The sequence below is a fragment of the Beta vulgaris genome, chromosome 3, assembly GCF_026745355.1.
Source record: "Beta vulgaris subsp. vulgaris cultivar EL10 chromosome 3, EL10.2, whole genome shotgun sequence".
In the NCBI taxonomy this organism is placed as follows: Eukaryota; Viridiplantae; Streptophyta; class Magnoliopsida; order Caryophyllales; family Amaranthaceae; genus Beta; species Beta vulgaris.
In genome coordinates this window covers 8,916,758-8,930,514 of record NC_079204.1, presented here as the reverse complement: position 1 = coordinate 8,930,514, position 13,757 = coordinate 8,916,758, and the positions used below count along the sequence as shown (strand labels likewise).

At 36.1% G+C, this 13,757-nt stretch overlaps 1 protein-coding gene across 2 annotated transcripts; it reads left to right on the top strand.

The window, feature by feature from the left end:
- Window positions 1-2,176: 2,176 nt before the first annotated feature.
- LOC104884588 (uncharacterized) lies at window positions 2,177-5,586 on the top strand. Of its 2 annotated transcripts, none has more exons than XM_010669266.4 (4): window positions 2,177-2,416; window positions 2,586-3,982; window positions 4,073-4,258; window positions 5,174-5,586. In XM_010669266.4, exons 2-4 carry the CDS (start codon window positions 2,645-2,647, stop codon window positions 5,378-5,380), a joined length of 1,731 nt encoding a protein of 576 aa, XP_010667568.2. In that variant the 5' UTR covers window positions 2,177-2,416; window positions 2,586-2,644; the 3' UTR covers window positions 5,381-5,586. The 2 variants fall into 2 exon arrangements, with proteins under 2 accessions (XP_010667568.2, XP_048496121.1); XM_048640164.2 differs by lacking the exon at window positions 5,174-5,586 and adding an exon at window positions 4,432-5,151.
- The last annotated feature ends 8,171 nt before the right edge of the window (window positions 5,587-13,757 follow it).

Genomic DNA, 13,757 nt, shown 5'->3' with positions numbered 1-13,757 from the left:
AACGAAAAGAAAGAAAAATGAAAAAGAAAGAAAGGAGGTAGGGAGAGGTGTGTAAAGGAAAGATAAGAAAAGTGAAAGGAAACAATTTTCCCTATTATTTTCCATCATTCGAAGAGCAATTTTACTTCTAGGAAAAATGATTTTACACTCCTTTGCAAACCAAACAATGTAAAATTGAAAATAGAGGAAAATAATTTTCCAAGAAAATATTTTACGCCGTACCAAACGTAGCCTTAACGATTTCATGAAGTTCATTTATGTAAGTTCATTTACTTATTTAGTAACCGAAAGTTTATAAATTTGTCAATAGGAAATTCAGAGAGACTGAATAATTAGCAACAAATCTAAATTTTAATGGATGTTCTCATCATGTAGGTAATTGTTATGAAATATCTCTAATTTTAGCTAAAGGGTTTTTGAAGCTTTTCACATGGCGCGTCATGGTCACAAGGCTCATTCGCTTTTTGTATTGGTTTTCTTCTTCCAACATTATGTTTTCTTCCATCACCGGAAAGGATGCTCTAGGCTATTCCTATTATAGGGGTAGTGTTAGGTTGTTTTCTCCTTACCAAAAAAACATGAAGGCAATTGCATGAATTATTTGAGTTTGAATAGACTAGTATCTTTTTAATCTTTAATCATGAGCAAGATTTGTTGGGTATTGTCTATTGGAGTTCAAAATTAATGTACTTAATTTACTGTTACTAGTATGGGGTATGTGATTAGAACAACTCCTAGTGTGGAGTTTGTGTGCGATCAACTGGGTTGTGATAGGTCATTTAGTGAGTCTAAGGCGGTTCAAATCGGATATCTGATCCGACCCAAAATTTTGGATCGGATTAATTCCAATCAAATAACACAGATCTGAAAAACTCCAATGAAGTTTTTTTTGTTCATTTGTTGTCTTTAATTTGGTGCTATTAAGTGTAGGTACTAAAATGAGTTCGTATTCTGTTTGAGTTTGTCAAGTACAATGAACGCAAAAAAAGTGCTTGACAAATAGAATCATCAGACTCATGACAGTTCAAGAGTTTTATATGACCTTACGACTTATGAGTACATGACCACCTTATTATATAGTGCCTCAAAATAAAAAGTTGAATGGAATCCACAAACGTTAATACAATTAAGGGTGCGTTCTCTTCACCTTAATAAATTACGTTTCAGGTCCAATAAGTTCAGTTCGGATAAGTTCAAATTAGTTCAGATAAGTTTCAATCAGGGCAATAAGTTCCAGGTCTAATAAGGTCCAATAAGTTTCAATCAGGTCCAATAAGTTTCAATCAGGTCTGATCAGGTCCAATAAGTTCCAATAAGGTCCAAATAGTCAATGATCAATAAACATTTGTATTATTGTCCATTATTTTATCATTCATATAACTATTAACTGATTATGTTATTATTAGAATTTTAATTAAAGTACCACAATAATTATATCGTATTATATCTGTATTATTGTCTATTATTTTATTAAATATTTGTATTATAGTCTATTATTTTATTATTCATATTACGATTAGCTGATTATTTTATTATTAAATTTTTTAATTAAAGTACCACAATGTATATTATTATACTTATATTATTGTCTATTATTTTATTATTCATATTACTATTAACGAGGCTATTAGATATATTAGTGGTGAAAGTTGTGCATAGGCAAGTATATAAATAGTATATATTTTTTTTGTTAAATTGTTTATCATAAGAGATAATTAATAATAATAATTTTCTATAAGGTAAATTTTAATGATGATTATTTCATAATAAATTTTGAGGGATACTATTTACGTTAGGGGTAATATTTATGTTATAACTCATCAATTTTTTCGTCAAATAAGGTCAAATAAGTTCCAATTAGTTTCAATAAGGTCTAATAAGTTTCAATCAGGCTCAATAAGGTCTAATAAATTTTAAACAGGTTCAATAAGGTTTGATAAATTTCAATTAGGTCAATAAATTTCAATCGGGTGGAATAAATTCTAATAAGGGTCAATCATATCCAATAATTTCTAATAAGGGTCAATCAGATCTAATAATTTCAGTTCAGGTCCAATAAATTCAATTTAGATAAGTTCAGAGTTATTCAGGTGAAGAGAAAGCACCCTATTGTTACTCTCTAAGGCAACATGAAATACATTACAAATTTACCATATAATAAGGGTCAATCACAGCCGGATGGTTAAGACTTAAGAGTGGTGAACTGTAGTACAGTCAAGCCGCTATTCAATAAATTACGATTCCCTTTCCATTTCCAATTCCTATCTTCAAATACAAATACTTTTACAAAAATCCTTTTCATTTCTCCTGTACAGAGGACCTGTTTCTGTATACAACGGCCATTCTTGAAAATCACACTCTTCCCAAATCCTGATAAGTGGTAACAAGATTACAAGAATTCAACGAAGTCAATTAGGTGAATTTCTTTCAATTCTGTTACCATTCATATTTTTAATCTTCTAATGTTTGTTGTATATCTCTGATTTACATATTTTCTTGCTCTAGTGATTTTTTCATTTTGTGTAATTTTGTGTAATAATGATCAGTTTCTGGGTAACTTTTAGTGGTGTAATTTATATGTGCAGTATACTGTTACTCGAACATCTGTTTTGTCGAAGAATAAGATAGTAAGAACAAGAATCTGATGAAGAAAAAGATGTATTACATCAATCACAAGGACCGAATTTCGAAATTGCCGGAGGAAATAATCCACCATATACTATCATTTCTTCTCATAAAAGATGCTATTCAAACATCCGTTCTTTCCAAAACCTGGAAATATGTATGTTCTTCATACAAAATTGTGCAATCTTTGCATTTTGATGAGACTTTATTTGCCTTGGAATTACCACTTTCTGCTCAAAGTGCTGGACAAGACCAGGAAATAAAGGACAGATTCATGAATTTTGTGAATAATCGCTTGTTGACTATAAATCAACAACATACGCCAGTTTTAGAATTAACATCGAATCTGGTTGTTAATAATGCTGACTTTTCTCATGTTGATCGATTGATGAATCTAGTTAGACAAACTAAGGTTGAGGAGTTGTGCATTTTTGTTCAAACAAAAGACTTTTCTTGGTATAGTGAAATACGTGAGGACGCATGTTATGATTTTCCTTACCTGGAAATACTTGTTTCTTCAAAATGGTTGCAGTCTCTTACTGTACGAGGTTGTCGATTATCATCCACTGTTGGAAACTATGTGATCGGGATGTATTCTTCTTTGAAACAATTGTGGCTCTCACATGTTTTTGTGTCGAATGAGGAAACCATAAGCAACTTGGCAATTAGTTGCCCATTGATTGAACTTTTAGAGTTTGAATGTTGCACTTTTGGAATGGGAACTCTCACGCTTTCTATATTTCATAAGCTAAAGAAAGCCTATGTTGAGGGTTTTCAGTATGGCGAAATTGGTGAAGTTGACATCAGAGAATGTGTAAACCTTGAGAGTTTTTCTTGTACTACTCATTTGGAATTATTGTTCAACTCAGATGGTGGTAGTAATATCAGGGATCTCCGCTTAGTAGACCATCCTCTCGTATATGGAGACCTTACAGCTGATTTTCCACTTCTTGAGAAAGCAAAGCTTGTGATAGAAGATATTCGTGTAGATTGGTTTAAAGCAGCTAATTATCATCTAAGGAAGTTAGAAATAGAATTTGATCCTCGCAAGATTTATGTTGATTGTCCGAATTTGAGGTATTTCAAATACCGTGGTTCTGGCTGTAAGAAGGTTTTTATCGATTGCCCAAATCTAAGGGAGTTGCTCTATGAGGGGGACCAAGTACCATCATTACTTAAACTTAACTTACCAACTCATAAATGCCTTGTTAAGTTGCATTTTTGTCTTTCTTGTGATTTAGATACATCGTGGTTCATCCGCTTTAAGGTATTTATGGAACATATAGCAGGACAAAAAATCTATTTGAGCATTGGATTTGACTCAAGATTTGACCCATGGATACAGTCCAGGATACAGGTACAGGAGTGCAATCTTTGATGTCTCAACTTTTGATTCAGATGTGCTGTTAAATATTCTACTTGTCTGTGTTTTTGATTAATTTTGAAGGTGGAATTCGAACTCAATGAATTTGGAGCAAGAATTCGGCCTTCCCAACAGAACAATGTTCACCTTAAAGTGGCGAGGCAAAATCATCTCACAAAACAAACTTCAGCAGCTTTTGTGGATGGGCTAGTTTGGAGCACCTATCCAACTACCTTGACTATACTTGGCTATTGTACTGGTATTATTGAGGTACTGATCTTATCCTTATATATAGATTAGCTGATGTTTGAGGTTTTATACATAAGATTTTCTAAGATTTTAATTAGTTATTGGGGCCAAACACTGTCATACCCCAACTGTAAACTGTCAACATATTTCGAGTCTCAGAATTACCGCCACCCTCCACCCCCACTGTATTACAGTCCGGAAGGTAAGCTGGCTGCTGACTGCTGACTGCTGACTGCTGACTGCTGAGGCGGGGTTCTCAAGCAGAGGAGAGAGATGGGCTACTACAGAGTGGGAATCAGGACTGGAGTTAGGACAGGAAGGTGGGTTAGGATTTCAGCATCTTCAGACGGATCAAAGGGGTATTGAGAGCAATAAAGGGTAATTGTTAGTTGATCAAATGTGATCAATTATAATCAATAACAATATAGAAGAAGTTTTACTGATTAGAAAGAAGAATCTTGAAGAGATAAGAAACTCTCTATTATTACAAATGAGAGAATATTGTGAACGAACATAATTGAATTACAATCTAAGGAGAGAGAACTATTTATATGAAAGAATGTAATCAGAAGGTAGTTAGGAGAACTAACTAACTGAACTGAAATAACTTATTGAGCTGAGCTGTGAGCTGAGCTTAGGTGGTTGAGCTGTGAGCTGAGCTGGCTACTATTAGTGCCTCATCTCCATAGTAATTGAGGGTTCATTGGAGACTTAGGGTGCATTCTCTTCACCTAAACAACCCTGAACTGAACTTATTAGACTTGAACTGAACTAAACATATTTTATTGGACCTAATTTAACTTATTGGACCTGATTGGAACTTATTAGGGGTGATTTTGAGACGGATCTTGTTATTTTATTGTTTTTTTAGCATAAAAGTCTACTTATTAATTGGGTATACTTGCAAAACTACAAAGAATTCCTTTGATTTTGCAGTACTTGTGTAAAAAATTAGCTAGCAAAGGCCGAGATGGATGTTGTGAGCAGTTTTGCAATAAATTTTGGTGGCATAACATAGAAGATTTTGATGCTACGAGCGGAAATAAAGACATGAAAGAGAATTTAGCGTCTATGGTGATGATGCACAACAATAGTACAGAGAAATCTTGTTTCACATTTAAGTGGCGGTTTGATCTCCATTGAATGTGTCACACAAGAATCCATATAACCTAGTAGTTTACGGTCTCCAATAGTATGACTATGATCAAGTATTACACTCATTTTATTTTTGCAGTCTTAAGAATTCTGTGTAAGTTTCTAGCTATTTTGTAGAGATGTTGTAAGTCCCAAAAGTCTTACATTTTCACTATGTGGACAACTGTTTACATTTATCCATATAATTTGCTATAGTTTCCTTGAAACCACTTGTGTAACTGGGAATAAATGTAGAGCAGACTAGAGAGTTTTTTGTAGCAATCAAAGTTTCAAAAAAATGACAAAAGTGTATTGGGCCTTCTACGACATTATGTCACGAGCACAAAGCAACGTAATTTGCCATGACCAAGGAAGCCCACAACAGAAGAATGACGACAACATTGATTGCAATTCCAATAGGCATCCATTTCAACGCGATGATCTGCCATAACATGAAATAGAAGTCCATTTTATGACATTTTTGTTGTGAAATAAAGGGAACAGAAAGATTATAGAGTGAAAATAACAAAGTGATTCTTTCTTCCCAAAGCTATGTATTACTACTTATGGCAAACGTCATATTTATACTACAAGACATGTATTACAAGTAAACATGTGTACATTACCCTAGTATGTAGGTTTATGAAAAACTTACTACGTATTAAATACATGACATTTACTTTTTGACTTCATAACAATTTTCAATTTTTTAGACGATTTATACAAATTTAGAGAAAATGACAAACTTGTCTTATTCTATGGGAGGGGGGTCGCAAATGGTAGTTCTCTAGAAATTGTCATGTTACGAAACCAAGATTCAACAATCTTTTCCATGTTTGTCTTTGTAACTTATCAATGTTTTCTTATCTTTCATATACAAGAATTGAAAATGGTATTTTGGGGTGTTGCATTGAAGAAATGTTCAAATTTTGAGGTGTACTAATGGAGCATGCAGCAAACAAAAGATTCTCCATATAAAAGAGAAAATAGTTCTAGGTACACTTGATTTGCAATGTATACAAAAAATTATAGACATGCTTAACAAATGTTTGATTATTTAATAGATGGCTTACCTTAAGACGTCGAGAACTCCACATAGGTGAAACAGCTTGAGGAGCCATGACAACTTTCACCCCATAATCTAGCAATGCAATGACAACTCCACATAGGGTATTGTTTGAATCATCTAATTGAATACATTCAAAATATCATATTTGTATAGTTTTTACTAATATGTAATTAGAGATATTAATCATACAAATAATACATTGACAACCATGCATAACAAGTGGAAATAAGAAGGTCTTTAATTTGAGTAAGGAAGGAAATATTATTAAGTATAGTACAGTAATTATAACTTATTATATATAATTTGCAAAATTATATTTTTTTTAGAACAAAGGTGAACAGTTTCTATTTTGGTGGAACTTGTTGCGAAGTAGAATTGCAAAGTACGAGTGAACAATCAAACAAAATTCATTTATAACGTTTTTAGAATTCTGTAAAAATAAAATCAACAATTTTCTGAAGTTGCTTAAAATGTTTGAACAAATTAAATGGAGTAATTATTATTGATTTTTTTTTTATAAAGATAAGATCAAAGAACAAAACAATAAACCAAAAATTACAAAATAATATTGGACATAGATTCCACACACTACTTGACAATTGTAGGAGCTCGATTCACATCCCTCCTAGCAACTTTGACAACCAAACACTATAACATTGTCTTTCTTCATTAAAGTCATATAGTTGATTGAGAAAGTACCACATCAAAAGGACCATATATAGTTCTATAACCTAATTTTTATGTTTTGGAGACTCCTTAGCGAGATTTAGAATCTGAGAATGTCCAAATAAGATTAATACCAACTGAATTTGTTCCCTATAAAAAGTCACCAGGTTAGTAGAGTCTGTAATAAGTGTAATATAAGTGAAGTAATTTTATAGTTCTATAGCCTGGATAGTAAAACCTGCCTTCCCAAAGCTTGCTCCACCTTTGCTCCTAATAGTGCTATGCAAATCTTTCATATGATAGTTTAGGTACTAGCCCATGCCCATACATTTTGTGTTCTTATCCCAAGCTCCATGAACTAAATGGTATTATGGAATTTTCGATCAACTAAAGTTTAATTTGGTAAAAGAACAATCATTTCAAAAAGACGAAATCAATGGGTTTAATTACAGAGAGAATCTTAGAGAAAGAGAATTCTCTCTCCCTTAAGTCACCAAAAACCCACCAAAACCCGGCCACACGGCATAACACGAGGAGAGACGATGTCGGAGCCTCCTACTGCATAACCCTTGTGTTCGAGCAAATGCCGATGTAAGTCCCGTCCCAGTCCCTCCCTCCCTCCTCTCCTAGGTCCACCTATTCCCCCTTCCCCCATTCTGCAACCTCGTCTAAAAGTAGGTCATTCAAAGAGGCAATTAGGAGTAAGGCGGAGTGCCAACTTAAGATAGCGGTGTGACAGGCTAAAGTCGTATCACCTAATCAAAAATAACCTAAGGTCCACTAACTAATAGTCAGGGAAGTCAGGATCGAATCCACAGGGAGAAGTTATACTATTGTATCTGAACTCTAATATTATACTAACAAAATCAGATGAATGGTTGTGATACTAAGCTAAACAGGTAACAGAATTAAATATGAAGGTGTAAATATATCACTAAAGTACTAGAATCATGGATCACTATGCATACAATTTGGGAAATCAAGGATAAACGATAACCACCTAGTAAGTCAATTGTCTAGGGCACATGTAATTTCTCTCGAACATTACCTCCCTCAAAGATCACCCAGCCGCTCTCGCATAGTCAAGGGTCACTTTGCCTAATAATTGAAAGCCTATACGGTATCTCTCCTCTCGAAGTAGATTCAGTATTGCAAGGGTAGAAATATAAATCAGGCCTAACTTATAATCCTAGCATGAAAAATCAATCAAAGGAAACAATTGAAATACCAGATAATCAAACTAATCTATCAATCCCTTATTGCATACATAGATCTCCACAATTCTAGATATAGAACTACTCACTCATAATCATGAAATCAATAACAAGAATCATATAAAAACTCATACTTGAAAACATGGCAAATAACTAAGAAAACAATATAGTTAACAATGGAAGAAATAATAAAGAAGTAAAGAAGAAAGATTACCGAATTATATTGAACTATGAATAAGCAAAAAGTTTGATCTTGAATTGAAATCACAAAGCAATAAATTAAGGTTCTTGAAACACTCTATGTAGAAAACTAATAATAAAAACTAGATAGGAGTTCATAATTCTGATTTTTCTATTTATAAAAGCTCTAAAACAATAGAAGAAAATCTCGAAAGAAGGGCCCGAAATCATTAAAAGTCTGCGTCTCGTCAGATGCCCGATCGGGCCTAGGTCGCCCGATCCTATCGGGCTTCAAAGCAGATGATTAAGGCCAAAAGCGCCAGACGCCCGATGCAATCGGGCTGACCCGCCCGATGTCATCGGGCGGTCTTATAAAATGGGAGGCAGATTGCTGGAATGGCGCCCGACGTCGGGCCAACTCGCCCGATCGGGCGAAAGACCGAATTACGACAGGGCATAAAACGCCCGATCGGGCCCGCAGCAGAAGCATGAGAACTGGTATCTCGCCCGATCGGGCTGGGCCGCCCGATCCTATCGGGCCGGTCTAGCTAATCTTCGTTTCTTGTTCTTTCTTTGCTCAAAGTCCCGGAAATCATCATCGGGATCTAGAAATTCGGCATCTAACCCCTCTAATCCACTGTGCAATCATGTAAAGTAGGTGATAGCTTCCAAAACTTACAATTCAATACAAAATAGCAAACCACAACTAGATGGAGAGAGTTAGTACCAAATGGCTCCTAAGAGCACCATAATCACAACTTTTAGCACATAATTAGGGAAGAAAACTCTATATAAAACCATAACATCACGGTGAATATTCCCTTCACCCCCGCTTCCTTTTGCATCCTCTCACCCAGGGGCGGATCCAGGATTTCGAATTTGGTGGGGTACCAAGTTTATAAAAAGCCAATATAAATTTATTTAATGTAAATAGAAAATCAAAACAAAATTTTAAATAGTAAAATTTATTTTTAAGTATTTGCAAATAAATCTTGGTCATAATTAATATATTTGAATAATGTCGAAAGTTAAATTGTTGCATTTATTTGTAAATGAAAGAAAAAGTAATCGTTATATCACAAACAAAAAAAAAGGTTAAAATTAGAGGTAGAATTCAGGGAGATGGATACTATTTAAAATATGAAATGAAGATCCAAAATGGAGAAGAAAAAAAATGCTATAATAGAGAAGAGAAAGAGTAAGAAGTAAAAAAAAGAAAAAAAAAAAAACAAAAGCAAATAAGAAAAAACAAGCAAAGAGTGCAGGTAGGGGAGTCGAACCTGGGGCGGCAACAACAATTACAATGTTATATGTAACTAAGAGAACCACTGGACCAAGTTGCATTATATGTTATTTTTTGCGCGCGTTTTAATTTTAACCTATTGTAAAAATCTGTTTGACCGTTAAAAGTAAAAAGAATCTGATTTTTTTTTTGGTGGGGCACGTGCTACCCAGGACCCTTAATAGGTTCGCCCCTGCTCTCACCTAGAGATGGCAATATCCAGTGGACCACCCGGTCACCCGGTCCATCCGTCCTAATGGACGGGTGAAAAACCCGGTTTAAACGGATGGTGGACGGGTGACGGATTAACGGATGCGGGTGATGGATCGGATTCGGGTGGACAATTTTCATCCATCACCCGACCCGTTAATCCGACCCATCACCCGTTTATTTAAAAAAAATATTTTTTAGGTCCAATCCTCAAGGCCCAACTAAATGTCCAAATCTAAAAGCCCAATGCCCAACCTAATTTTCCTAATTTTTATATGCAAATTACTGTGATTTTGAACTTAATTTGAATTGTGGTTGTGGATCTATGGTTTTATCGGTTGAAACTTTATTTTTCTGAAATTTTATGGTTAGCATTATTTTGAGGTAATTTCACCCGATTATAACCCGATCCATCCGTTCACCCGGAAGTAAATGGATGGATGGATTCGGGTGGTGCGGATGGTAGCGGGTGATGCTCCACCCGCCCCGAACCCGATCCATTTACATCTCTACTCTCACCCTCATCCTTGTGGTGAGGAGGAAGTTTTCATACCAATATATGAGAGCCAATATGTTGAGCTTGTTAAACCGTGGGTTGATGCTATTATAAGCAAAGTGGTGGGGTGTTCATTCTCCCAAGATTATCTGAAATAGGAACTCCAGAAACTATGATATCATGGAAAGGGGCCATAGAGATATCGCTGGGTCGTTGGTTTTACTGTACAAAATTCCCATCACCGGAAGAGAGATCTCACATTTTGACTGTGGGACCATGGTTTGTTATGGGCTCTCAAATTTGGGTATAAGCTCGGCAACCGGGTTTCAAGCCTTCCCAAGAAAGCATCACTCAATACCCGGTTTGGGTGAATCTCCGGAAGCCCCTGGAGTTTTTTAGGAAGGAGATATTGAAACCTATTGGAAATACTCTTGGGAGCATTATAAAAATCGATGCCCATTCCCTCCATGGTGACCGAAGGAGGTTTGCAGTCTTCTGCGTTCTTATGAAAGTGAACTCCAATACACCGGCAAGGGCATGGTTAAGGCATACGTGTCAAGACCTCGTCTACCCAGAGAATCAGTCGGTGTGCAATAGTTATCGTCGGGTGGACCATAACATGAAAAAATAAGAAATCGGAAGAGAAGGAGAAAGATCAAACCCTAGCTAGGAGCTCGTGAAAATAGGGTTGGTGAGAACCAAGCGAAGAAAGAGGCAATAAAGGGCAAGAAGATAAAAATGGGAGACATAGGTCGTAGTCTAGGTGGACTCTCAAGAAAACTATTGGGGGAAAAGAAATACAAAAGGCGGCAGAACAACAGAATACTCAACTACCTCTTTTACATAATTCCCCTAGGAAATCGGATGGGCCAGCTGCAAAAGATCTTTCCAAAAATTTCAGAGGGTCTAGTGTTTTGTCAAACTCATCCGCCCAAACGCATAACATGTTTGATATGCTTTTGGATTTGCAGGAGGTAGCCCCTTCCTCCTTTCGCATGCTGAAACATGGCAGTAGCTCTGAGGTAAACGTCCCCTCAGTCGCCCCTCTCTCTTAACCCAGCCTCCCTCCTTGTTCCTCGTCGATGCCACACTCTACACAAATTCCCTTGCAAATTGTACCTGCCAAGCTAGTCTCCAACTCTAACCCACTATATAACCCCCTAACCACATGATTACTGCCATGGAAGTTTCAAAACCCAGCCAACCTTGTTCACAAAAAGCCTTTGCTCAAAAAACCACCCCAGCTCAAACAACTCAGCTCCACCGTGATGATGCTAAGAGACCTAGAGTATCTCGACTTGTCCAGATCTTTCCCCCCTTCCCCACCATCCCCACCTCCAAACTCCCCCACCAGAATCGAAGATATCCTAGGTGAAAACCCTCGACCCGATTTGCTTCTCTTGGTAAGTAAGACCCCTAAAATCGAAGTTGTTTATGGAAGCAATGGATTTTTATCTCCCGGATTGTCCCGGGAACTCGAACGAGTTCCACACGGAACTTGCATGGCAAGAGGTGAAAATGCTAACAGCCAAACCGTTCCTACACCAGAAAAAAAAACTAGGTCACTTGATGATGTATTCATGCTCCTAGTTTCTCCCAGCTCATGTGCTACAAATTCGAGATGCCACTCATTTTCCCCCTTTCATGAAAAAATTCTGGAAATTGTTCCTAATATAAAGAAAGAGGGAGGATTAGAGAGCGAAGAAAGAGAGTTCTTAGCCAACCCAGACCCGTGGGTGGATCCAATACTACTCTTGGCGATGGTCCGCACCATGATCTTGGTTCGGTAGAAAGAGGTGCGGATGATAGTTTTGAGCAACACAAATGTTGTGCTCTTAACACGCCTGTACAGACCCTTAAAACAATTGGGACTAACGACGACTTAGGGAGAAGCAAGCGACATAAAAAAAAAACTCATGTGAGGCCAAGGTAGCCCTTTGGCCGCACAGAAAGATGTGAACATGCCCACAATCCGGAGTCGAAGTAGACCCATGAGTACTAGAAAATGAGGCGATAATCAAGATGCTCCTGGAAAAAGCACCACTAATACAAGGGAATGACGGTGCTGTTTTGGAATGTTAGAGGCATTGTCGTGCCCTCCTTTAAGCCTAATTTTAGGCTTCTCATGCAACAACATCACTACCCGTCGTCGGTTGTCTTAGCCGAAACTTGTGTGTCGGGAAAAGACGGCTGGGATCATTAGGGATCTGGGATATGACTCTTGGCATTTGCTCGAACCAGTGGGTTTTGCAGGCGGTATTCTTCTTCTTTGAGGATTTTCAAGTCATTGGAGAAGGTGCACAGGGAGTCTACGACGTTTTAGAGGTAATATATATCTACTAAATCTTCTTTTGTCCTTCAATTTATGCAAGTACTAAGTTTAAAAATAGGAAGCTTCTATGGAATGACCTTGAAAGATTTACTCATAATTTGAATAAACCTTGGCTTGTTGTGGGTGACTTTGATGAAGTCGTCAATCAAATCGAGAAATTTAGGGGAAACTTGTGTCTAGAATAGGGCAAACCTTTTTGCGAATACCATGAATAATTGTAATCTAATAGACCTAGAGTTTACCTGGACAAATAAAAGGAAGCATCATCCAATTCTTGAAAGATTAGATAGGGGTTGGGTGTAAAACATTTTTATTGTAAAATGCTTTTCATGAAAAATATTTTAGAATGGAAAACACAATTCCAAAATTAGTTTTTCGTTGTTTGATTTCATGGAAGAAAACTGAAGAAAAGAAAGAAAAATGAAAAATAAAGAAAGGAGGTAAGGTGAGGTGTGTAAAGGAGAGATAAGAAAAATGAAGGAAAATAATTTTTTATTGTTTTCCATCATTGGAAGAGTAATTTTAGTTCTAGGAAAAATGATTTTACACTCCTTTGCAAACAAAATAATGTAAAATTGAAAATAGAGGAAAATTATTTTCCAGGCAAATATTTTACGCCATACCAAAAGTAGCCTTAATGATTTCATGATGTTCATTTATGTAAGTAAGTTCATACTTAATTAGTAATCGATAGTTTATAAATTTGTCAATAGAAATTCAGAGAGACTGAATAATTAGCAACAAATCTAAATTTTAATGGATGTTATCATCATGCAAGTAATTATTATGGAATATCTTTAATTTTAGCTAAAGGGTTTTTGAAGCTTTTTTCACATGGCGCATCATGGTCACGAGGCTCATTCGCTTTTTGTATTGGTTTTCTTCTTCCAACATTGTATTTTCTTCCATCACCGGAAAGGATGCTCTAGGCTGGTCC